General features: G+C 42.1%; 2 protein-coding genes across 3 annotated transcripts; both read right to left on the bottom strand.

Moving 5' to 3' along the window:
• Positions 1-5,131: 5,131 nt before the first annotated feature.
• Positions 5,132-12,873, bottom strand: LOC308395117 (uncharacterized protein). 2 transcript variants are annotated; one of them, XM_080879800.1, is made up of 2 exons: positions 8,207-12,873; positions 5,132-7,939 (listed from the first exon to the last, which is right to left on the bottom strand). In XM_080879800.1, the coding sequence occupies exons 1-2, from the start codon at positions 8,361-8,363 to the stop codon at positions 6,615-6,617; spliced, it is 1,482 nt and encodes a 493-aa protein (XP_080735926.1). In that variant the 5' UTR covers positions 8,364-12,873; the 3' UTR covers positions 5,132-6,614. The 2 variants fall into 2 exon arrangements, with proteins under 2 accessions (XP_080735926.1, XP_080735925.1); XM_080879799.1 differs by having other exon boundaries at positions 5,132-7,942.
• A 6,499-nt stretch (positions 12,874-19,372) lies between these two features.
• On the bottom strand, positions 19,373-26,335 carry mogs (mannosyl-oligosaccharide glucosidase). Its single transcript, XM_080881222.1, has 5 exons — positions 26,210-26,335; positions 24,781-25,144; positions 23,159-23,382; positions 22,823-23,016; positions 19,373-21,828 (listed from the first exon to the last, which is right to left on the bottom strand). Exons 2-5 carry the CDS (start codon positions 25,127-25,129, stop codon positions 20,061-20,063), a joined length of 2,535 nt encoding a protein of 844 aa, XP_080737348.1. The 5' UTR covers positions 25,130-25,144; positions 26,210-26,335; the 3' UTR covers positions 19,373-20,060.
• Positions 26,336-26,581: the final 246 nt, after the last annotated feature.

The raw sequence follows: 26,581 nt of genomic DNA on the forward strand, positions 1-26,581 counted from the left end.
TTGAACCAAGCTTAGGCCGATGCTTCGGGGTTGCTGTCCAGTGATTACCAGTTTTCTGTTTATGCACTGAGGGCATCGTATTCCTTTTGAGGCATGGCCTTAGTATTTTAAATCCAAGACGCCAGTCACATGGTCAACTTTTTTAATTTACTGCAACAGCAAAGCATCATTCTTCTTGCTTTAATGTTCTACTACTGGTCCATGACTCCAAACAGCTCCAGTTTAGTCTTGTGACATCATAAATGATCTCGCAAGTTGATTTTTTCGTGTTTTTGGGCACAAATTCTGTGCCTTTGTACGTCTTGTAGTTTGTACTGATAGTTAATCACATCCTCAATGTGTCTGCTCCTAGCAGTTGTTTTCAAATTTCCGATTTTAGAAATATTCCTCTTTCTTTCACACCCGCTGCTGCTGCACCATGAGGTCTTAGCTTACATTAGATGCTGCCAACTACAGTGCTGTGTAAAAGTCCTGAAATATGTAGAAGCATAAATGGAAATACATAATATGAGGCAAAAAGAGAGTTTGTACAATTGTAACATGCTTGAGAGTCAATATTTGGTATGACCACATTTATTCTTCAACACAGCCTGAACTCTTTCAGTCAATCTTTCTTCTGATGTATTTAGACAGTCTTCGGGAATAGTTCTCCAGACTTATTGAGGGACATTAAAAGGTCCTTTTTGGATGTTGGCTGCCTTTTGTTCTGTCCTCTGTCAGGAGGATCCCACGCTGCTTCAGCAATGTTGGGGCTCTGGGGAGATTGTCAATGACTGTTTATGTTTCTCCATCCATTGAATCCATTGGCACTGTGTTTGGGATCATTATCACACTCAAACATTGAGCCATTTCTGGATGGTATTGTATGGCAGATCAAACCTGATTTTACTTTTCTGTGTTTTAAGAAGGTCCCCAACACCACTGACTGAATTACAGCTTCACATCGTGACAGAGCTTCCACCATGTTTTATAGATGCCTGTAGAAACTCACTGTTGTGCCTCTCCTTACGTCTTCGCTACAGTCTGATGATGAATTGAACCAAAAGTTTCAAATTTGGATTCATCACTCCATCACAGATTTTCAGTCCAATTCTTGTTTAATTTAGGGTACCTCAAGCTTTTCTCCCTGTTTCCCTTCCCTAAGAATGGCTTCTTGAAGCCACCCTGAAACTGAGACCATTTCTGATAAACAGATGGATGTGCTGAAGGGCCAGATGCATCTCTCAAGTCCTCTATCAGGTCTTTGCTGGATTGTTTTCCTGTTTCTTAAGGACATGACTTTCAGATACTGTTCATCTGCTGTAGATCGTTTTTAGGCCTGACACTTCTTCTTTTGTCCTCCACTTGTCCACTTTCCTCAGATGTTTTAAGGACAAACTGCATACTACGCTGGGAAATCCCATGTATTGCCAGTTTTCAGCTTTTTGGGACTCACCTCCTTAAAAATTTTATGTCTGTCACATTGTGTTATCTTTGGCATTTTTCATAGATTCAACTAAAAAAAAAATGGGAACAAATAATGTGTTTTTGTGACAGGCTGGCAGTAACAAAATGCCTAAAGGTACAATTTAAAATCGGTTCTTTGCTGTTTACTGTTATGTGTAAACACAACACTGGTTCATCCCTTGAGTTAGGAGCCTTTTTTATACTTGAATGAGTCACAGGTAAGTGTTAAAGCATTCCTCTGAAAATGGTCAGGTACAAGGACTCGACTGAAAATGAGTGAAAAAGCAGCCAATGTCTAAAGAAATGCTTTAAGTGCCCCTCAGAAAGCCTCAATAACCTGCTCAAGACTGTCTGCTTGGAGTTAAAATATAAAGAAGTCTTATACTAGATATATCAGGATTATGTCATCTTAAACAAGTATAGCACCACCTGTTTTACATACTCACAGGTAGAGATAAACATAAACATTTACATCACATCTCTGGCCATCGTTCTCCTTTTAGCTCTGCTTTTGGTCTCCACCTGTTCTCAAGGTAAATGCCTCTCTTTAGCTGTTTAATATTCCACTGCTGTTTATCAGCCAGCTGCTTTTTAGCTGTCTGCTTTTTTATGCCAAGCTGGGAAGGTACAGTGGGCTTTCATAGGTTTATTGCAGAAAACAGCTGGATGTTGCTTCTGTAAAAATACTGCGAGTGTGGCGATAGCGGATAGAAAACAGCTGCAGCCACAATCCAAAACAGTGAGCTGAAAGATGTTTCACTGACCTATAGAGAAACTCACTACAGACACCGTATCATTTTTTACTCATTAAAGCTTTTTTTTTTAAATGGATCATTATTTATATTTCCCTAACTCAGCTAAGGTGCCTTTGATGTAGACATGTTGCTCACTGGATAAAAGTGCTAGACTGAACTTCTTGACCCAGAGTTGACTTACCAGTTATGAAGGAGCAAGGAAAGAAAAGTTCTTTTTTTCTTCCCCTCACTTTTCTGCTTCGCCTGATCAGTAATACAAATGAAGAATTTCGGAGCCAGAGCAAGGGAAAAGAATTGGGCACTTTAAAATGTTTGCATAACAAGCACCTTCTCACTGCAAAGGTTCTCTTCTTTTTAATCACCTGCACTCTCCAGACCACCTACACCCTTCTTCATGATCAGATACAGGACTGACTGGCTGATGTATGATCCGAGGAATTAATCTGCTAAGCCTGATTGCCATTACCGCCATGCGATTATGCACCTTGATTACCAAGCCCACCCCAAGGACCGTGACGTGCCCCGGTGCACATTTTAAAGGTGCGCATAAAATTATGTGGTGATTACCCCACAATAGATCAATCCACAAGCGAATGAGACTGTGTGGCCATATAGACCGTCTCAAGTAGGACTGTGATTATTAATAGGTACTTGAGGTGACCTGATACCTGAAGCTTGAACCAATGAAACTGCTTCTGAACCTTCATATACGCAAATAAATTCCTTTTCATACATTCTGAAAGTCATTATTGGATTATTGTTGTAGAGGCAGAATTGTTTGGAGTTCAAGCATGGATAAAAGGGATGTTGGACTCTTCAGAGACAACTGGAGCTGTACTTATCCCTCTCAAGATAGGCTTCAGACATTCAATGGCAGTACAGCTTTGGAAGGGCTTCACACTCAGGAGGAGGAGGGATGCTTATTAGTCTATGTCATCATATAGAACTAATGGAGGTCAGTGTGTTGTTGCATGATGAAAAAGACTATGAAGAACAAATGATGTACATAAAACAAACTGCTGTGTGCCAATTGGGGGAAAAAGAGAAAGCTGGTGATTACAAGTAATGAACATGTAAGTACAAATCATCCTGTAGTGACACTTATCCTCAGAATTTGGGCCCATCTAATCCTTCGCTGTCATTTTTTAGGATTTTTTTTTATCCTGAGCCAAAGTACTCATTTGGTGCAGCAGATAAATAGTACCATTGACTTATCCAGAAGCAATCCTACATCAAGCGATTAATTGGATGAGACAATAAGGCAGTAAAATCACATCAGTTCATGGTTTTCTCCTTGGTCACATATGGAATATGTTAGTCACACAGACGCGCTACCTTGGATAAACTAACCCCCCCTCTACACAGTGCAACAGTTTTTGTTAACATGTTTGCATTAGTAATGCCCTGGCAAGGATTTAATGGACTTGATGTGCTACAATTCACAGTGGTCCACGTTCTTAGAAAGCATGGTGCGCTGTCATGTGCCCTCCCTGCACAATTACTTAATGGCTTCAGCAATTATGCATATCTACAGGAGTTTTTTTAAAACAACAACACGCACACACTCGTCAGTCAGAGGAAAAGAACTGATTTACGTCTTTTGTTAGGAAGACTTACAACATACTAAACATATTCAATAAAGGCACCGCTGCTGAGACCGGGCTCACATGGTGCAGATACATCAGCCATTTACAGTATGCAAATGCGAATTTGAGCTTACAAACGCACAATTGCAGAAATTCCATCACTGGCCACAGTTCAATAACTCTTCAATCTTCAAGTGTCTGGATAATGGTCACCGTGACTGCACATCGCCGCAATTTAAAAACCTCAACCATCCATCACTGGACAATGTTTGCCACTAAAACAACACGGACAAGCGGGTGCGTGCCGATGCCGGTTGGGCCACGCGCTATTGTAAGCAAGGATGAGTGATAGACAGGAGAGGATGGGTACATACTATTCACAGTGCTCTGTGTGGCAGCTTGCATTTCCACACTGCTACAGTATGTTTGTCAGCCACAGACAACGCAGGCACTTGCGCACTGCCGTGGGCATGCAAAGTAGTGATCTGCCAGCCAACTGCGTCACGGGCAGTGTACCACCGCGGAGACCCTCATACATGGATGGCTCCACGGTTTGCGGTGACAGATTGTGAGATTTTGGCATGTTGAAAAATGCCTCTGAAAATCGTATGCATGTACACAGTAGAGCAAATCAGTGTTGTAGTTGCTTTTACGTTAAGCATTGCTCGTACAATGATCTCTTCTTTACAGAGTGCTGCTTAAAAAAAACACTCTAAAGATTACAAAATGAAGAAATGGCTTTCACCACAGCTTTGAGTCACTCTTTCCTTTTTCTTGTAGAAAGGTCTGAAGGCACAAAGATTATTACCTGCACTTACAGGAATGCAATGGGAAGTTTTGACAAGAGGAGGCTAAAGTTCCAGCGTTATTCAAAAAGAAACAAAATCACGATAATAGAAGATGATCGTGTTCAGCGCTTGGGTTGAAATTAATATCCTTCTATAGCCCCCAAAAAAGAGGAAAAAGGGGCAATTGAATGAACAAAGGAATGAATGAACACAAGGCTTGAGATCATCTCATTGACATGGCAAGAAAATGTCCTTTTTAACAAGATTACCGTGGCGCATGTGGTGTTCACATCACGAGAAAATCTTTTGAAGTCAACAGGGATTCGGGGCGAGGTATTCACTGTAATGTGTTTGAGCCTCGTGAGTCACAGGGCAGAACTGCGATGTCTAATGTTAGGGCTACAGTGTGGCGCCATGGGGGGCCTGTTATAATGTTTATTTTGGGTAAGACACACACTCATCTGAATGCTCCGACGGGGGGTCTTGACGGCGCACGATACCATTGAGCAAAGTGAGATCATTCCAAACCACACACACGAGAAACTTGCTGCTTCCAGAAAATTTTATTTTGCTCATAAACTTTTCATAAAAATAACAACATCGATATTAATTTAAAGTATTGTAGAAACTGTGTATGTACAAAATCTTTACTTGAACAGTTAATATAACTTAAGGCGAGTTAAATTACTTTTTGCAGTACCCTGTTGGTGACAGTTTCACCAAACTCTGAACATTTTTTTTGTTTTGTTTTGTTTTGACGTTTTTTTGCTAAAGTGTGAACATTTTTCAGCATACAGTATCTCCAGCAAAAGATATGAGGAGTCAAAAACCCTTTCATCGCCAAGGTAAAGTCTACAGAAACTCGCAGCAATGTGTGCTACCTGATTACTTAAAAGCAATGTTTTTTTTTCTTTTTAAATATGATTTGCTAGGTTTTTTCCCTAGCTCGAATAAACATACCTCTGTACATACTGTAAAATGGCTTGAATTGAAAAGCCGTACCACAACTAGAGTACATTCCCTTTTTTTAAAATCTAGATCAACAATTCAATGAAATAACTCTCATCGTACCAACAATGGGATGAAGTGCGAAAAGGTTTCCGATATCAAATTGTAACATTTAAAATATTGTATTACTAAACAATAGCCCTCAAAAACCAAGACATTAGTTATGATTTAGAATACAATTCACCTTAAAAAGGACGCTCAAATATACTTGTAAAATATACAGTTGGCTATAAAAATACAAAGAAAGTACAGTAATACAAATATATTTATTTCCCATTTATGATATATCTTTCACAACTGTAATAATCCAAACAATTGTAACACAACACAAAGACCAGTGACAAAAAACACTGACAGCATAATGATAAGAAGATAAACAAACACTAAATCTGATCAAAGGTGGGCAGCTTTATGGTGAGAACCATAAATATGTTAGTCTACATTCATGTCAATAAACCTTCACTGTGGAGTGAACGAGTACCTTGACAGAGGTTGATATTCCAGCCAAAGGGAAAAAAAAAAAAAAAACACTGACATAAACATGCAAGAATTTTTAAGAAACATAGTCCAAACAATTGCTCTAAGAATGCTAAAAGCAGAAAATAAGAATCTTAAATGGAGATATTAATAATCTGTAAGTGCAATCCATTCAGTGTGAGAGGCGAATGGAGGTTGGAGCTGTCCAGGTGAAGGAGGTGCTGAACAGCAGTCATGCAATTCAGGGCGGAGAGGTTTGGCTTTACTGACAGTAACAGCAACAAGTTAATTGTTGATCTGTTTACCGACTCTTACAACTTATGCACTTTTTTTTTTTTGCATAATAGTCAGCAGCATCGGCAGCCTGCAATAAGGCCGAAGCAGTCCTCTTCCCCTTCTCTGCTCCTCAAAAACTCTTAATATTCGCAAAAACCTTTTACGTTAGGTATTGGCTCACCAGTCAGACCAACTCAGACATCAACTTGTAGTCAGCTGGTTTATCTTCCAAGACGGAAAGATCCTAACATGTTAAGTGTGCACACGCGGCCTGGTCTTCAGATCCCCTCGGGAAGAGTGAACGGCCACGCGCCGGTGGTCACCTGTGGCTTAATTTCCATTTTCTCCTTTTGTTTCAGATGTACGCGTCCGTGCCGTTTTCTCTCGTCGCTGCGGGCAAAGCGTTTGCCGCACACGTCGCAGGAGAACGGTTTCTCCCCGGTGTGAGTCCTGGTGTGGGTGGTGAGGTGATCGCTACGGCTGAAACTGCGCAAACAAATGCGGCACTGGAAAGGTTTGTGGCCTGTGTGGATGCGGATGTGCCGGTTTAACTCGTCCGAGCGAGAGAAGCGCCGGTCGCAGCTCTCCATGGGGCAGGTGAAGGGCTTCTCTTTGGCGGGGCCATGAGAGGCGGCAGGGCTCTTTCTGGCCCTGGGGGGCTTCGCAGCGCGGGTGGTGTAACTTTGGGCAAATGAATCTGGCAGCAAGGAAGAGTACAGGATGGAGTCTATGGTGCTCGGTAAAGCTGGTGTTGTGTATAAGGAATCGCACTGATTAGATGGCTGTGGAGGTTCGGGGAAGGGTTTCAGGTTAGAGGAGAGGCCCATCGGCGGGGGTGGGAGGTAATTATTGTACATGGGGCTGGAGTAGCTCTGAGAACAGGTGTCAGAGAAACACGGCTCCTGTTTGATGCCCTCCTCCACTTTAAACTCCATCTCCGGGTTGGGACAAATCGGGGGGAACGTGTCTAAAAGTTCCTTTACATCCATTTGCTGGTCAGGGGGGAAATCGCTCGACATCGGAAAGGTTTCAGTCTGGAAACTGGTCTCCAAACAGTCAGACTTATTAAGGGTCCCCCACTCGTAGCAGCTGCTCTCAAACTCATTCTTCACCACGACGGGGAAAGAAGCAGCCTCTGACTTTGGTTCAGCCTTCTTCTGGTTAGGAGCTCGGGATGAGCTGAAGTTGAGCTGGGAAGAGGACGGGTCTTGGACCTGGCCGCCGGCCTGATCATCGGGATACCTCGAGCACGTCTGATCCGGAGAGTACACAGGAGGAGTGGGTCCGGAGCACGTGTAGGACTGCCTCTTGGAGCCAGGGTCTCCAAAATTACCACTGCTGCTGTCCAGCGGCGCAGGCGACGGATAAGTTCCCCGACTGCCGCTCTGTTGCACTTCTGAAAGCGGCAGCGTGGATATGCCCACAATCTCTGTGATCATGTTGAGGAGTGTTTCGGTGCTGCACGGCGCTCCCTGAGATGCCTCCACATAGAAACTGCCGGAGTAGGCGAGCGAGGAGGGGGTGTATGTGTCTTTTGGGCACTCGCAGGGGTTAAAAGCGAATTCTGAGTTGGAAGCTTCGGTTTTGAGAGTTGCAGGTGTTCCTTCTGTGGAATTAGAAAGAGAGGAAACTTTGTAACCGCGAGTCTTTTATAAGTGGATTAAAAAATGAGTGGAATTTAAGCGATTGGTGGGGGTGTGTGAAAAAAAAAACTGCGTTACATAAACATCCGTGCGTATTTTGCCCCCGATAGAGAGCATACCGGACTGCCCCGAAAATAAAGTCTCATCGCTTTCCGGTAATGCTCATCTTCTACGTTTTAAACGGTCATGCATGCAGATTCATCGACAGTGCAAACATGCGAACTCACCGTGGCCAAACTGGGCAGGTACTCCCCGCTCTGCATCGACATACACCTCCTGGTTATCTTTCCGCACGCTGTTTTCCATCCCCAAGGAAGAACTGTTGCAATTCTCAAACTGAGGGTAGAAAGAATCTTTCGCATTCAAATCCATATTGTTCAACATACTGATGCACTTAAAAGTCCGTCTCTCCCAGGGAAGGAAACAAAAAAGGTAAAATAAAAAAAAGGGAGGGGGTAAACAAATAATACAGAAGCTTGTTTTGATGGTATTCAACAAATGATCCAAAGTGGTCTGTGGTCAAAAACAGGGAAAAAAAGCAATTAACGGTATTCCTTTTCGTTTCTGCTCCTCGGTAGGTATTTGCCTGCTGTGGATTTCACATCAGCGACTTCCCCTCTCTCTCCTTATATACACTTTGGCAGCTCCCTCGGCCCTCCTCCCCATTCATCAGCTCCAGTGAGAGGATTCCCCGCTGCGTGTAAACTTCATGCCCATATATGGACAGAGGATGTGACGGTGTCCCCACCTCCCCTCAAATCCTCCCTCCTCCCATGCCGGAGAGATGGGAGTCTGACGTTGCAACAAGTGGCGGTAGTGTTCCTTAATAATGATGCCTTTTTCTTTCCACATAAACGAATCGTCTTTTTAATTAAAATGTCACAAAAGTGAAGCTAATCTTGAGCCATAAAGTCCTCTCCTGGATGCATCCTCGTCCAACGCGGAAAATTTCACACTGAAAAGAAACGATGTCAAAAGGGCTCCACAGTCCATGCGCCCATTTGTTTTGGCTGTGCATGTCAAACGAGTATTATTCCTCTCGTTTAGTAGCCGAGAGGGTAGCAGTTACCAATTAAGGATGTGTAAAAAAAAAGAGTTACTCCAACTTGGGACTATGAGCTTAAAAGACGGAAATGTCTCATTTGTTGCAGTAACTACACATAACATGCAATACAGAATACTAAATACTATAAAACAAGATCACTTACATGACCAAACAGGCCATAAAGGACGTTGAAATGCGCGTAAATGTGCGAGATGAGTAAGAAATAACGCACATGTAGCCCAGCAGATATAACGCAAGGATACAAAAATGTCTATAAAGTCAAATGTAACATATTAAAGGTGTAACGAAGCACATTAATTGACTTTGTTCTATTTAAAACCTGAAAAGAAAGAGGCTGGCTTCACGTGCTGTGACACGGGGTACAAATATCACTACACGCTTTAAATACACGCCTATGCACACCTATTCAGGTACTTCTTTTCCCCTCGGCTGACACCATCCTTTCTCGTGTCTGGTGCAGACTGTGTGATCTGGATGTTTCTAGTAGTGCGCTGAACTCTCCTTCCAGACGTTCCACTGCTTAGATTTACTTTCACAAATTCACTTCCTCTCGAGGTGCCGCTGGAAATTGTGGTCGCTCACTCTATCAGGCGAATAACAGCACAGCCTGGTCTGAGCGAACCCTTGGCCTTTAAAAGCATTGAAGGGAGTCGATAACACCCCTGAGGTGTTCAGTGGTTGAACCCAACTGTTCACATGACATTTCAACCCCCCCAAAGCATTTTTTTTTTCACTTTCGCATCTGTTGCCGGGTGCACTCCGTGGTCACACTTCCTATTACAAAAAGTCGATACTCTTTCATAGGACGCTGCAGTCTGCAGCAGACCTCTGGCTCCGGCTCGGAGGTTCAGGACCATGGATAGCGACGGTGCAGCGTTCGGCCGTGTAATCACACATGAACCAGCAAAAAGTCATTACTTTTTCTTTTTTTTTTTAAACTTCACTCTGAATGCTTCGTGTGTGTCTTTATTTAGGTGAATTGCATTATTTCCCTTAAAATCAATCCTATAGCCGGCAGAAGAATTCATACCGAAATCATTCATTTCCATTAACACCGTGGAGCTTTTAGCTCTACAAATAACATTTCTTTTACATGAGCAGGAGGCCCAGAGTTCTGAGTTGTACAGCATTAAAGCGCATAAGTGATACTCTAAGCCTCTGTACAGCCATAATGTTCATGGGAATATTTGAGTATTTCAGTAAGATGCCTTATTAAGCCTTAAGTATAATAGTACTTCAAACATCTGCACTAATATTGTATTTAATTTCCATAGAAAGCAAATAACAGTTCATGACATAATCTGCATACTAGTATACTGAAAAAACAACAACATGAATCCTCAAACGTATTTAAGGGGTTAGAGGAAGATTGTGTTTTTAGACATGAAATGCTATTCAAAAGTGTTTCTTATATTGTGTCCTTCCCATTCACATTCTGCACATGAGGGGTCAGAATAACAGAAACTCCTCTTATTAAAAAGCCCAATAACTAAATGCTGTGTACCCTTAATGGTAAAGCCATGTACATAAATGGCACCGTGTACTGGAGTGCATTAAACAGCACAGGCTGACCAGGTAATGAAGTGGGCGCTGAGTGTCTGTTGGTATTTTAGCTTTTATAAAAGCAGATGGACAAAATAGGGAACACGCCTGGGAGAGAGGAAAGGACAGGGACCCCTCCTAAAATTATGCAGACTTCTCAAACTTCTATCTACCGCACTGTGTAATTTTTAGGGTTAAAACGTATTCAAATGAAGCAATCTTAGAAAAGGGAAATCGCTCTTTAATTTGACTTTTGCAATAGCTGTAAAGCCAGCAACACGGGGTCACAAGTGCACGCGGCTATACACGAGCAAAAATCTAACAAGGCAAGGGAAGGAAAACCAGAAAGCTGCTTCATTCACGTACGACAGACAACTGCAAGGGCTCAGATCTCAGGCCATTCCACCTGACTCTAAGTGTGTTTTGTTACAGGCGAGATTAACCGAAGGTAAGAGAGATTGTGGACTATATGGAATAAAAGTTACTGTGTCTACTGCAGCACAAATGCAAAAAGGACTATTAGCCATAATAAACAGCCCGCTCACGCTAGACAGCTCAAATTTTATGTTATCTCCATCAATACTGAGCGCTGGAAAATGTATCAAAGGATCTCTAAGTCGCTACCCTGTCATCTTTTTAAGGTAGGGTATGATAATAGCATATAAGCTCTTTCATTGCAGCAGTGACATTCTCCGGAACAAATCGTTTTCACCTCAGCTATGCACTCTAATTCTAGGCCCAGAGATGTTTAGCTTTGAGGAACTGCCTCCAAGTAATCCAGAGTCTATTAAAACCAATCTGATCACACAGAGTTCAGATCACGAGATGCTGTTATGATAACTGCAGTGTGGCTAACCTCTCTCCTCCATAAAATGCCACAGCACAGGGACTAAGTAATGGATTTACGTAATGTTAGCACTTACTGACATTATAGCGCAGGGGTAACTCCATACCTGTGAAAGTTAAATGAAAGCCTTTGTTTTATTCCCTTCCTCTGAGCACTGTGAGACAAAATGCTCCTGTTTCTGAGGAAACGGCTTGCTAGGCAGGGAAAGAATGTAGAGCAATACCAACTTCTCTGTTTTAATAAGATATTGACTTCAAAAGAGGTTTAAAGTGCTGGCAATGGAAAGAAGATGAAACATTGCTTTAATGAAAGGATGTCTTGGCACTTCTGCTAAATGGATAGTTTCAGTAGAGCACAAGTAGAACTTGCTTTAATATAGTACTGACCTATAACAAGCTCAAGCTGTAGTACTTTCTAATTTAGCTAATATATTAATTTGTCTTCTAACCTTAAGGTCTGGAGTCAAGTGCCCTGTTTTGGCATCTTAACCCATCTTTTTACTATCAGCCCGGTGTAGGGCCCATTTTACAAGAGCTCTTCAAATAACCGTAACTCCGTTCGTGCTAGTTACGAAATTTAAATGCTTTCGGAAAGTAGAGAAGACGAGTTTTATGGGGATATTCGGTGTATCGTGGTAGCACAAAGCATTCACAAGGTACTGCTGTCTGAACACAGACAGAAAAATCAGCTCCGCCTAGATTTCACCATGTGCGCCTCACATTACCAGAGCTCCTCAAACATTTTGGGCTAGAGGGGAAATTCAGATGGTTCCTGAAAGACGACTATTACTTTTTTACTTTTGCAGCTAAAATTACAAAATAAGTCTGATAATAATATGTCTGATATTTGGGTGACAAAGGGTTTAAAAAAAAAGAGTGAACCAGACCTGCCCTAAAACTGAATGGATTCTTTCTATTCCATTTCCCCTCTAAGGTTCATGAAAGTCTGCTTGGCAGTTTTCTGTTTTGTCTTTTATCCTCCTGAAAACAGACAGACAAATGAACAAACAGACAAACAAACACTGAGCGCCTACTTCTGCTTTAGCTCTTTCCTTTGTGAAGTCCACAGCCCTGCTAAGGCTGTGAGGCTTTGGGCTAAATGTTGACACACTGAAAATGGCAATATTATTATTATTATTATTACATGAAACCCTGTCCAACATTTTAGCCTAGCCAGAAATAAGAGGCGTGAGAGCTACATCAGAGGCATGGCACTTAAATAACCCTGAACTGAAATCTATGGGAAAGATAATGTTACAACTTCCACAAAAATGCTTTTTAAAACATTATTTTGAGGCACAGTCAGCAAACCTCTTAAGCTTTTACTTTCTTTTCTAGTCAGATTCAACTGATAATATGTGTTCTTTTTTTTTTTTTTTACTACTACTGAAATTAATTTTGAACAATCCTTCAAAATACCTGCACAAGTAATTCCCTGCAGATGCTTCAAGATGCCAGCAGAGTTGCAAAATTTGGCTCAGCACGCTAAAATGCAAACATTTGCTTCTGCGCAATTAACACAATTGCACTTGTTTTGTCATGAAGAGCGAGACAAATTAAAATCTGGACCTGCTACATGAAGTGGATCGCCACTTCATTGAGGACGGGCTTTAACACGTGTAGCAAATTTCTTGCAAAATCTTTCCACAGTGCAGAAATGTCAGCCTCGCCGTTAGACTGGAGGAAAAGTCAGAGGATAATCAAAGCCATTAAGATGTGTCACCGGACAATCATGAATATTTATAGGAATTTTGCGCTGCACGTCTTCTATTAAATGTGAAGATACTTCAGGAAAAAGGTAAAAAAAAAAAAAAAAAAAGTAAAATCCTGCTGGCGGCTCTAAATCATCAGTCAAGGGATCACAGAGGAAGAGTGTAATATAAAAGTTTTTGATATTTTCAGTCTAGACCACAGTGGTGGGCCAATTGATTTTACTTTTGTGCTCAAAGTCACGCTGCTAACATTTTCCATGAAATACACTCGGTATTTCATAGCGTTTAGTGTCAGCATGTGAAAAAAATAGCAGTGTCCTGATGATATCGGGCCTACTCTGACAGAAAAAACATAGTAAGTCTATGTTAACTCATTGGTAACGTTGCAACTGCTTTATTGGATGTTTAGGTCAAAGTGAAGCATCTGGCTGGGTTATTTTCAGGTTCGCTCCTGGACAGGCAGTGGGAGTTTTTCTTACCAGGTGGGTGCCTGACACGAGTTGAAGAGGCAGAAAGGAGTGAGTGTCCTCTGAAATCATTGCCTGTGAGATGAAGGTTAGGGTGGACAATAATGCCTGCTGTATATTTGGCTATTTTGACTTTGTAAGAAATGGAATATCTAACCGCTGCTTTACCAACAACCTAGATCAGTAATACAGATGAAACCCAGATGATGGTTTGAGCCTTTATAACACATCATTACAAAAAAAGGCACATCCTGGCATGTAAATGCACATTGTGTGGTGCTCATTCTGGTCTCAGTCAAGCTAGTGAAACAAATTGCACATCAAAAAAGTCTCATCAATAGATTGTATTGTATTTGGGATCTGCAAGTGTTAATTTTCGAATTTTCAATTCCCCCAAAAATGTGAGCTCGTGTTCCACCCAGAGACCAAAGGTGCTCTTATAATTGTCTGTTCTTATTGATAGAATTTATTGCCTTTGTCCTGCAGCGCACACTATAATTCTGGTTTGAAGCCAAATCAGATAAGTGGATGGCTTTCACTAGTTATTGAAAACCAGTTGCAGGCTTCTTTCCATCAATCGATTTGCAATAGGAATTCTAAATTTTCCGGACAACACAGCTCCGCCGCTGTTTGATTTTCTTGGCCTTTAACAGTTTGACACCTGGACTAACTTACGTTAGTAAGCCTTGAGGCGACTTTTGTTGTGATTTGATGCTATACAAATAAAATTGAATTGAATTGAACTAAATCACTGGATCTTTCTATAGTCACATCAACATTACTTCTTGTTAAAAGAACACAATCATTTTGCACCTACAACTGATGCTTTAAAATGAACCTGATGTGTACAGTAACTCCTGGAAATCTCAATGCCTTGGCATCCTGTCAACCAGCTTTGCAGCCCACAGTGTTTGAGAGTAAATAATAGACGAACCTGATCCATACCAGGAAATCCACTGAGATGCAGAGGCTGTCGTTGCTGTTTGAAATAAAAAAGCACTTCAAACCCACCATGATCTGGAGAGCTTATACAGAAATTACTGCACTGGATCCACAAGACAAATACAAAAGAACTGAGATTAAGAAAATAAAAAAAATTTAACAAGGTAAGCTCCCATCTTCTCTGCATCCTGATGGTGTGAAAATGTATATGTATATATAACACATTTACATTCAGCCTCAAGAGCTGTGCCGTACTTTTTTGCTAATGTCTTCTGCTTCTGACTGCACAGAACATTTATGGAGAAATCCTCCGAAAGTAAGGGTTAAACGGTGCTAGCAGAAATCCATCTGCCACCCCCAAATCACATTCTGACACGTCTCACAGTCAAATCTCCCCCCCAAGGCGTTAGATGAGGGAACATCTTCAGTCTAAACCTGACTACAATGGGGCCAGTAAGACACCGCAAAAATGGATTGGGAGTGCTAAAACCACAGAAACCTCTGCCGGAAACACGACTTTCTATAAATACAAGATACTCGCCTCAGCTGCCAAGTTCGTTATTCTCTCTCCCTCTCTCTCTCTCTGTCATGTGGGGCTCTGCATAGTTATATATACTACATCATCATCCAAACACTGGGCAATTGAAAGCGAAATAGCACAAATAAGAAAAATGAAAGCAGCGGAAGCGTGGTTCGTCTTTGAAGGAACATCTCTCTCCTGCTCTTCCTCTGAGAGTGGGAGTGGGTTAGGGAAGCCCGGTACCAGGCCCCGATGCTGCTGCTGCTGTTGGTGTGGCAGGTTTCCCGTGCGATCCAAAAATACTTTCGCACTCGCCCACTTTGGTCCCCAGCCGCCTGCCTGTACTCTTTGGTTCTACAACAGGGATGGGTGAGAATCAGATTCCAGCTCTCCAATCGTGATTGCGGAATGCCCCAGTGTTTCTTTAACTATGCCCCCAGACTCCTCCACACACGCTGTGCTCGCATGGCTCCCACCTTGCCCTCTTCTCTGTTGCATCCATGCTTACGGCTCTCTGACAGTCCGATTCTTGGGCCCGATCCAGCTACTGCACCTGGTGTTACCTAACTGCCTGCACATTTTCAAAAGAAATCCAAACAAACAACAAAAAAAAAAAAAGCCAAGACATTAACATTTTCTTTCTTTCTTTTTTTTTTTTGCTGTTTCAATTATAACATCTCCACAGAGGTGAAGCATTCCTTAACTCGCACGAAATACATACTGTTAGATAACATGAAATTAAGAGAAAGCAATGTAAATATCTATAATATTTCATTTGACAGACAAACCAGCAATGCCTTTAGACTGAAGCTCAATAACATCCACTGCACTACATCATTTTCACGCAACATGGAACTAATTGCATGTACTTTTGACCAACTTAAGTTAATAGGTCGGCATATTCTAGTCTCTGACTCATCTGCACCCACACCGATTTCTATTTGTTGCTCTTTCTCTTATCAAGTGACTCCACAAAGTGTATGAAAATGTACGTCCGTTAATTATTAGAAAGCATTATTTGTATCGGTGCTTCACTGCCGCGCATATACTGGTCATTACAGAGACCTGCAATGCAAACACATTCAAATAAATAGCTAACAGCAGACATGTGAGGAAACAGATGAAGAATGTTAAGAGCTTGCAGCTAACAAAAGTAACTATGGAAACGGCCGGCTCTACATTGCACTAGCTTCCACAGCTCTCTCCAGAAATAAAAACTGTTGGGCTAAGAGCGAATCAGGTAAAGACAAAAGATCCCGGGTGAACCTATTTATAGTGGGCCTTACATAACATACATAGACCTATGTTGGCTGAGGCAAGTTCGGTATTAAACAGCAAGCTTCTGAGGAGGGGGGGGGGGAGTTTGTGTGTAAAAGTGAATATGATAGATCCTAGAGCAAATTTTATCGAAAGCCATTTAGTGTAAACAGCAATTAGGATGACTCCTAATGAGAGGAAAGCTTGCTGTTTTTGATGTCGGGGAGAACAAACGCTGTCACGCCATCCTGTGTGGTCAGTGATGTCAAAGCTGGAGTTCCACAACAACATTAACATGCAGTACGCTAATGAGACGTGATCCATTGAGCAGTTTAAAGCCACGAGGCTTGAGGAATACACAGGGACCGAGAAAAAACAAACAAACAAAAAAACCTTACTTCCTAAGAAGCGCAAATTCATAGCCAGTTAGCCTGGAAGCTTTGTTTGTTTGTATGAAAGGCAAAAAAAAAAAGTTGTGTCAGAGGAGAACACACACACGCTCACACACACTCTCGCACACACAGAGCAGCGTGTGGCCTCGGGACAAGAAAACATCTGATATCTGCAGTGAAATAATACGAACATGCAAGCCCACATGAGCACAGAAACTGTGTGTTAGAGCCACTGTAGTGCTGTAATGCATGAACAGTGATCATCTAGAAATACAGCCTGCCACCATATCTTAAATCCAAATTGATCCATTAGCATAATTATCCACTTATGCTGCTTTAATTCTAAGTAGCTCTCCATTGTAAGTAAAATGATAGCTAAGCTGTATTCAAAAAGCCACTTTTCCACTCACAAATGCCTTATTAATTAGCTCCCTCTAGCATACCTTCCCAGTAATTACATTCAATACAGGAGTCACTGCTGTGTGTGTGCATGTATGTGTGTGTCTATGTGTGTGCTGGGGTGGTGGGAGGGGGTGCTATTAGACAACTTTATAATTACTCTGTACATGTATAATGATCTCCATCACAGGAAGAAAAGAAGAAAAAAAGCCCCTTTCCCCACAGAGCTGCTGCATTTTGGACACTGCATTCACCGCACTCACTCAGCCGAATCACCGGCAGCAGGCAATCACAAAATATTCACTGTATAGAAGCTCTGATAAGGTTGGGATGATATGCAAATGAATACTCCCTGACTCATCTGTTTATTATGCAGTCACATTAGTTAGCTCTGATGCTGTTTGGCTATTATCCCATCTCACTGTGAAAAAAGGGTCCTGGGTGAGGGGGATGGATTGCGCAGTGAGTGCTTTAGTCACACAGATTGTTCGCACTCTTCAAAGAAATAAATGCATTTTCGACTGTAGTTGCATTGAGGGGATGTGGAATCCATTTCCTCTGAGAGAAGCAGCAAAAAGGCAGATGATGTGGCTCGTCTGTGTCCAAAATCCCTTGATACTCTGCTTTTACGTTAGCAGGTCAAGGGGTCAAACGACGAGCTTGCGTCTTCCGCAACTGAACCCGGAGCCAATTATTTCACATTGATAAATCATACGGCGGTTTTTTTTTTGTGCTTTATACCCAGCAACGATTCAGTCAAGTAAGAGTTTCAAAAATGTAAAATGTGAATTTTAAGCCTTTCTGCAGCCGCGCGCATGCTTAAACTTATTGTCGGTGACACGATCGAGGGAAAAAATGGATACTAATACTGTAGCTTTTACTACATTCAGCAGGACTACCAGTCTGCAGCTTCTCAGTCTATCTGCTGCTCTGCTAACTGATAGAGGCACTATTTTTAGCCATGCAACCTTAAAGCACCATGCTAAGCCTTCAACTATACAACCGCACATCTAGTCCATTCAAAGGATTCATAAAAGTGTAGAGGCTGCAACCCAGTGGTCATTGCACACACACTGAGAGCCCGTATCAGTGCTCCCAGCGCCAGCGTTTTATATATCTGGTGTCAAAGTATTAATAAGAACATTGCCACTCTTTGCCCATGTGCGTGAATGTATGGCAACATATGTCAAGGAGTGAAAAGAATTTGCCATGTATGTCTCCTCTATGCCTTTGATCTTGGCTAATTAAGCACCAAGCCCTCACAACAACTGTGCTCCATGGAAACCATGCAAAAAAAAAAAAAACAGGGAAAAAATTGACGTCAGCAAAAGGCCTTCAAATGCGCCATCTCACAAAAGAAAAAGGACCGGCTGCTGTATAAGGTCACAGCGTGTTGAAGCTACCGTCGGCTTTGACTGACAATGACATGAAGTACCTGCAACACAACTTTATGTCAATAACTGGAAGAGTGGACAGCCTTCCATGTAAGCTGTACATTGAGGATGAAAATCACACTTAGCCTCTCTGTGGTACTGCATAATATTCATTAAATATTAACACTTAGATCTCAGACTTAATCGTGTTTTTTGGGATAATATCCACTCCTAGAGGGTGGGCGATATTATCAGAGATATTATAAAGATCTGGAGCTTAGAAGATAAAAAGGCTACAAAAAGAACAACTTTCCTAATCTAAGATTATGCTTGAATAAAAAAATGAACTGTTTGTGTGTAAAAACTACTATATATATCCAGCCAGCCGTGATATTAGAACCACCTGTATAACATTATGTAGATCCTTCCTGATCTAACCTGCCTGATGTCTGGTTCTGGGAAACTGGCAGAAGATAGTTTGGGTCCTGTAGGCTGTGGGGACGGGCCACTGTGGATGAGGATAGTGGGGCACACCGGCCTGCTGCCATGACAGGGTGTACTTAACTACAACATTTAGGTCAGTAGTTAAAGTAACATCCACAGGAATACCAGGACTTACTGTATCCCAGCAGGATGTCTCATTGTGATAAAATGATCACTTTTAGCCGTCAATGGTTTTAATGTTTTTGGCCCATTTGTGTATTTGTAGTAGCAGACAAAGCCGCCAGTGTTTCAACCATAACAGGGTAATTTTCTTTTTGTTGGATGTCAAGCAGAAATGGCAGTTAAAGGCTTAGCAAGTTAAAAAAAAAAACCTGCTTCCAATATTGCAAACACACCAGTATTTCCAAAATAAAGTACACTCTGACAAAAAAAAAATATTTAAACCATTTATTTGTTGTCACAGTCTCTGCTGCATTCCCTGCCAGTCAAACCACAGGCAACAAAAAATGCTGAAAAAGACTGAATGTAACATTTTTTTCCCCCAAAAGACTGATTAAACAATTAAACGTCAAAATAATCAATCATTAAGACAGAGAATCAAAGACATGATAGATTAAAGAGAAAATGGCACAGTTACAGATAATGGCCCTTATTTGTCAAGTGAAAGCACGACTCGTAGAACTTTTCCAGGAAACTTTTTTTAGCAAACAGCTGTCCGTATAAAAACTGTCATCCACACTGCTGTTAAAACATGAATCCTCCCTAAGAAGACAAACAAACATAGATGTCCGTTTTCTTTTTCCGTACTAAAGGCTGGACCAGTGAAGGTGTAGACAATTAAGTTAAATGCATCTGAAGCACTAGAGGGAGCTTGGCTCCAAAAACTTGGCAAAGACAGTGTAGCTGCACTTAGGCTTGTTTAAAACTGCCCTTCAAAAATACTTGTGTGAAAACACTTAATTCTGATCAAAGGTTAAACGAGACAGTGTGACCGCAGAAGCCGGTTTCTAATTTTGGATCTCGTTGCGTGTCGCTACTCTTTACTGCACAATGCTGTTTCAGTCACATCCAGATAAATGAAGGCCAGTATCTTAAAAGATAGGAGATAAAAATCAACAGCATCAATACTGTTCAGCCATCATTAATAGGGTCAGAGATGACCAGCCGGTGAAGGGGTGGCTTCCCTGCCCCCTGCCGGTGCCGTCATTGTACTGCTCCCAAATATACCCTGCTTCAACATACTGTCTATAAACATTATTGATAATGTTAGTCCTGAGTTCCTCATAAAGAACAGCTGCCTTCTCTTGGTATGGCCCTTCTGTGTGGCTGTAGTAGTGGAGCGCTCTGACTGCCAAGTAGTTGATGTTAATCCAGATAGGTCCTCTCCAGTAGGGGGCATCGTGTTCTGTATTTCGCTTCATGTACAGTGGATCGGACTTGGAGAGCGATCGCAGGCCGTAGGGTGTCCACAGCTTATTGGAGTCTCTCATATCCTGGAAAATATGCTCCAGCTTGGGTGAGTCGGGCTGGAGAATCTGCAGTAAGAACGGGAACAAGCTAACATAACCCAAAGCATTAACATGCTGCGCTTTGGGGGCCCTGCGGACAGAGCGAACGAGACGAGCTACGGGGAACTGATGACGAGGCTGCCCTGGAGGTATGTACACCTTCTCCCTCTGCAAGGATACATCCTCTGTGTGGTTGCCAAAGTCACTGAAAGCACGGTGTTGTTCTGACCAGTGGAGCTCACTGAGCAGGTTGTTGTCACTGAGCACTTTGTGTGAGAGCTGGTAGTCCTCATGGGGCTCGCCCAGAAGCTGAGCTACTTTAGCCATGATGCCTGAGGACAACGCCATCCAGCAGTGCAAGTCAACGTGACGCTCATCTGCTGAGGGGTGTGAGGCCCGTGGGTAGTCATCCAGCCCAGAGGTCAAGGTCTTGGGATTGAGAAACAGATTGGTGTCCTTGTCGCGTCCACGCCAGCGGTAAGAATTGGGTAGGGGCCCCGTCTGTGTGGTGTTGTACCATTCATACCAGGTTTTGAGCCTGGGGAAGAGCCGTCGGAGGAAATGCAAGGTTGGCTGAAATGCTGCCTTGTCTGGATTGGATGAGAGTTGTTCAATAAGCTCCTGAAGCGCTAAGAAAAGCGTAGGGGGGTTGGCGTTCTCGTTTCGTTGAACAATAAATTCAGATGGGACTTTGCTGCGAGCCTCATCTCCAAGAATCTGCTCACGGGGGATCCAGCCCTCCATATTCATCAGGTCTATCCAGTGGGCAATGACCTCCCTCGTCACCTGGGGATCCCACTTACTCAACAGCAGCTGGTGAAAGCCCTCATCCCAAAGGAATCCTCTGGGAAAGAATGAGCGTGATGGAACAGCGGTGAATAAAGCACCTTCGGGATAAAGGAGAGGGTATTCATTGTAGACCGACTGTACTACCGACTGCCCAAAGAAGTAGCCCATTCCGCCCAGCATGTTGCTGAGTGCTGCCTTGCCGAATTTAATATACGCTTGGCTAAAACCTTTCTTCTCAAGGCCAAAAGCTTTCTCAAACTTTGCATCAAACTCCGCTTTCCTCTTCTCCAGCTCCTGAGTCATGATGGAGCCCACCAGCTGGTTGGGGCGATCGTGAAAGCTTCCAGATTCAAACAGAACCTCAATCTGGAAAGGTGTCTGAACAGTCACCTGGTACACCACAAAGTCGCTTTCCTTCCTCTGGTCAGGTTTCTGCTGGTTTTGGTGGTGAGGGGGTTTGTAGGTATCTACACCGATGTAATGCTTCTTCTCGCCGGACGGAGGGCTATACACAAACCTGCGGTTCAGACTGTACTTCACAATGTCAGTCAGCTTCTCCAGACCAGGAGACACAGTCTGAAGGTAGTTGTAGCTGAAAAAGACAGAAAACTAGCATTGACTGCCGTGTAGTACCAAATCAGTTGAATAAACACAAAACCTTACAGTGTATTTTGTATTCAGCTACAACTATTAAGCAACCTTAACTGAACTTAGCACACTGTAGCTTAACTTCTGATATCTCCTGCTGTAGTAATGACTCAGAGTTTGAACAGAAGGTCACAATAAAACTTCATCATGCCCCTTCCCACAGCTAATCACTGGAACAGTTCATATACAATTCTTATCATTTCTATCCGTGCATACTGTACCTTGCTATTTTGCTATGCTGGTCTTCTCTGGCCCTCTTCAAAGTGCAAAATACTCCTCCTCCCTGTAAATGCTGCTAGCAGAAAGCTAGCATACTCCTCGTCCATTCAATAAGAAGCAACAACAGTTTTTTCCTGCTGTGAACAACACCTTCACTGCACTAATATCATCTGTTGTTTCAGCAGTACATTAGTTTTTTTCTTTTATTTTTGTACTGGTTGTAAAATGTTTTGTACATATTCCTCTAAAATAAATGTCCCAATGTTGAGAAAACCTGTATCATCAAGTCTGAAAATCTTCATCTGCTGACATCTAGTGGTTAGATTTCTTTTTTAGGTACTCTAGTAATAATTAGGATGACTCTAAATCACACCACAAAACACCATCCAAGACGGTGCAACATAATTAAAATGTTATGGCTCATTCAAGTCATGATTCTCTACTAGAAATTCATTTGTGTTTGCTGACTTAGGACTCCTGCCTACTACACGAGTGGATGTTTTCACCGTTCTATCAAGGTTTACCTTAAATCACTGACTGCTAATTGGAATTTTTGGCAGCTGTACTACATTTATTAAAGTTTAGACTACTGTTGTTTGATGCATATCCTTAACCCTGATAATTCTGAGCAGCCTCTTAAAAGTATGTTCTCTCCAACTTCTTTGCCTTTGTATTTAGTGTACTATTTTTCCTATTCACGTTTGGACTCATACACTCACGTGGCGTATTTAGCACTGGACAGCTCCCCAGTGACAGGCTTTCGGAAGGTGATCTTAAAGTTTCCAAGCTCCTCTGAGAAACCGGTGATGGACGCGAGGCGATTCGTCTCCTCTACGTGAGCCTGCAGCGAGCCCTGCGCGTCTGCTGCTGCGTAAAACATCAGGGAGATGACTGGTGCCTGGGGGGCGGAGCTCTGGTGGTTGAAGAACAACATACAAATCACCAGTGGAAGAACATAAATACATTTAAAATATATAAACTTAGATGGCAGAATATTATCAGCTGCTTTTGATCGTGTGAGATAACAGCTGCGGCGGTGCAAAGTTATTACTCACATGCTGTTTGGCTGTGACCCTCCACGTCCAGTCTCCTCCATGATCCCCTCCCATCCTCTTAACAAACTCGGTGGTCAGCGTGAAATCGTTGTCTCGGATTTCTTGGACGCCAAAGGTGAGGCCATCGTGCATGAGCCAGCCGTAGCCTTGAAGGCGATCGCCCTGCTCACAAGTGTGCCTGAGATTCATGTCCAAGTCAGAAAACTGACGCATCCACATCATGCCTGACAAGAGTTATACATAAACGGAAAAGAAAAATTCAGTTAAAAGCAATAAACCTGTACAAATTATGCTCAGGATTATGTGGCAATCTGCAAATAGTACCTCAAAATGTACCGTAAGTAGTCCTGTCAACTAATTATCAATAATATTAAGTGCAGTCAAAGTGTTCTTAATTTTGGGAAGCACTCAAAATTTTATCCAAATATGGAGGATTAGGATTTATAAAATAAAAGATGAATTACATATTTACATTACATTAAATATTAAAGAGAAATTCCACGTATTCTACCAGCGTGCCCTTGTTGTGATTGACAGAAAAGCTACAAAAAAAAGAAAAAGATTCTTCTTCAGTCTTTGTTTTTTTAATAAAATTTTACAGTTAAATATATTTTTTTACTTTATATGTTTGTTTCATTTCAACCAAGGATGCTGAGTAGGTAAGTGGAGCTTCAAGGCACAGCTAAACTCTCCTGTTTAAAACCATTGAAACAAACTCATCGAAGATGGGTACACAGTGGTCGTAAAGGGCTGGACGTGATCATCAATATTACTCAGCTAAGCTGTGGTGTTTAAATGATGCTCAGTTGACTCTAATGATCCCAGTGTGTCAAGAAAATATCCCCCATGCCCTTACACCGCCGTCAGCCTGAACCGTTGAGTGCATGCTGCTTACGCCACGTTCTGATCCTAAAATATGAATGCTTGCAGCAGAAATCAAACGTTTATCCAATCTTCCGATGTCCAATTTTGGTGAACGTGTCGAAATTGTAGCCTCAATTTCCTGTTCTTAATTAACAGGAGTGATCATCTGCAATCTTCTGCTATCTGTCTGCCTCAAGGTTCAATGTGCTGTACGTTCAGAGATGCTCTTCTGCATACTTTGGTTGTAACGAGTGATTATTTGAGTTTCAATCACCTTTCTTCCTCATTTACCAGCTGAACTTCAGCAGGTCAACCTTTAGCATGTCTCCATACCTAAATGTGTTAAGCTGCTGTGATGTGATTGGCTGATATTTGTGTTAATGAGCACTCGAACACGTGCAACTAATGAAATGGCCAGCATATTCATAGACACTTGTTTTTCTGAGATGTAGTAAGTTGAAGCTACATTTGTAACCTATGGCAGTTTGTGGGGTTTGAAAGGTTAAAAAAATGATTTTTCACAGTCTCAAAAGTCTTTCACCAGAGTTGAACGAACAATAAAATCACAAAGACAAACGTGTTTTTCTAACATGTCATTTTGGGAAACAAGCAAGTGGCCACATTGCTATATTGTTTCCATTTAGATATTCATTATTAAATATTCCGATGTTTAAAATACAATAAGTCGCTGTTTTTCATTAAAACATTTAATGACACAAGTGTTTAGCCTTAGCCTGACTCTAAATGTGTGATCATACCTGTCACAATAGACCTGGGACTCCTTGTTTTCATCCCAAAGTAGACCTGAGGCCTGTATGACCCCCAGAACCTCTCTGGGGAAACCTTGGCATCGGTGCTATTGGCATCCAGGACGTGAGGAGACGGATGCAGAGTCACCACCCTTTTAGCCAGGCTGGATCTCATGTAGATGGCATAAAAGAACCAGATGAGGCTGAATATGCAGAGACCAATTGAGATGTTAATGAACATTTTCCCAATATTGACTTTCTTTTTCTTGTCCTTGCGGTGAAATGCAGAGGGCTTCTCATCTTTCCGTGGAGGTGGAGCAGCTTCACCCGTCACCACCCTCTTCCTCTGCCTGCCCATCCTACCCTACAGAAGCTAGGAAAAAGACAACAAAGAAAGAGTTAAGATTTATCATGCTGATTATCATCATTGATAAATATTATGGGATAAATAAATCAATTTCAAAGTTCCAAGCCTGGACACTTCAGGAAGGGTATCCAGTGTAAAATCATGGGCAAATCAAGCATACGGATCATCAAAAATAAGACTACCATACCGGATCAGTCAAGGCCAGGATTATCAATGACAGGCTTCGATGCTATTGTCCAGCAACAGGGTGCCAGTGGCCACAGCTGTCATAAATGACTGATAGATGAAGAGAAGGAAGGTTGAAGTATTATGTGAGCAGGAAGCATCACGTCAAGTGCTTTGGAGACAAAGAGAGCCAAGGCTGAGACGATTAGGACGTGTGCAGAGGAGGGATAGTGGATGCTGAATATGGAGCTGCCAAGCAGGGGGAGAAGTGGAAGACCACAGAGAAGGTTCGTGGATGTCTATGATAGGGTGCAGACAGAGGCAGCTGATCTGTGTTGGAGACCCCGAGATGAGAAGAAATTGTAGTCTTGCAATATAGCAAGTATAAAAAGCTCTAACTCTATGATGAAATCAGACCGAGGAGGCAGGACTCATGACGGGGACTAAAGCATATAACCCGGAAATATCCGGGGAAACATTCATCCAGTAAAATGCATCCCTATTAAACTTGTCAGTCCTGAAGGAACTGTGCAGGTTCACGTAGTCTCGAGCATAAAAACGCGGTCTAGCTTGATAACCTTGCACTGTGTACAGGAGCCGGAAATGTCGACTTTATAAAGCATTTTTATAAATGTATCCCATTCACACGCAGAGGTCTCGATTTCAGCAGCCATTTCCCGACACCTGTTTAAAACGGTGAACTAGTTCCTCGCCCCTACACCCCGGCAATGCAACGTCGCCTGCAGGTTGCACGCTACTCGCTAGTTGCCTCAATGCTAACGTGAGTTGGTAGGACTAACAGCTGTCTGTCGCAGTATATTTTGGCCTTAGTTAGCCTGCAGGCGATTAAATTCGGATTCATTTATCATTTCTAGCTACATGTTCATTGAGCAAACCATCACCGACCTGTCCAAACACCAGAGTCTCAGCCGATCATTATCCGTACTTGGCTAAGCTTGCTAGCCACTTCCTGGTTACTGCTCGCTTCCACTGACGTGTCTATGTTCTCCCTACCGCACGCCAATGATGTCATCCAATGATTTACCGCTTGCCCCTAAAAAAAAAAAATAATAATAATAATACTAATAATATTTATAATTAGAATAAATGTAAAACTAACGCTTAGAAGGCGTTTTCATTTAAGCGTTAAAAATGAGAGTTTAATAAACCACTGCATACAAGCAAGTATAGATTTTACTAAACAAAAAGTAGTAGGATTTTAACCGTGAACTGTATATGGTATATTTTATATACCGCGAATTAATTTAACGCACATTT

Source organism: Rhamphochromis sp. 'chilingali' (assembly GCF_963969265.1).
Source record: "Rhamphochromis sp. 'chilingali' genome assembly, chromosome: 4".
In the NCBI taxonomy this organism is placed as follows: Eukaryota; Metazoa; Chordata; class Actinopteri; order Cichliformes; family Cichlidae; genus Rhamphochromis; species Rhamphochromis sp. 'chilingali'.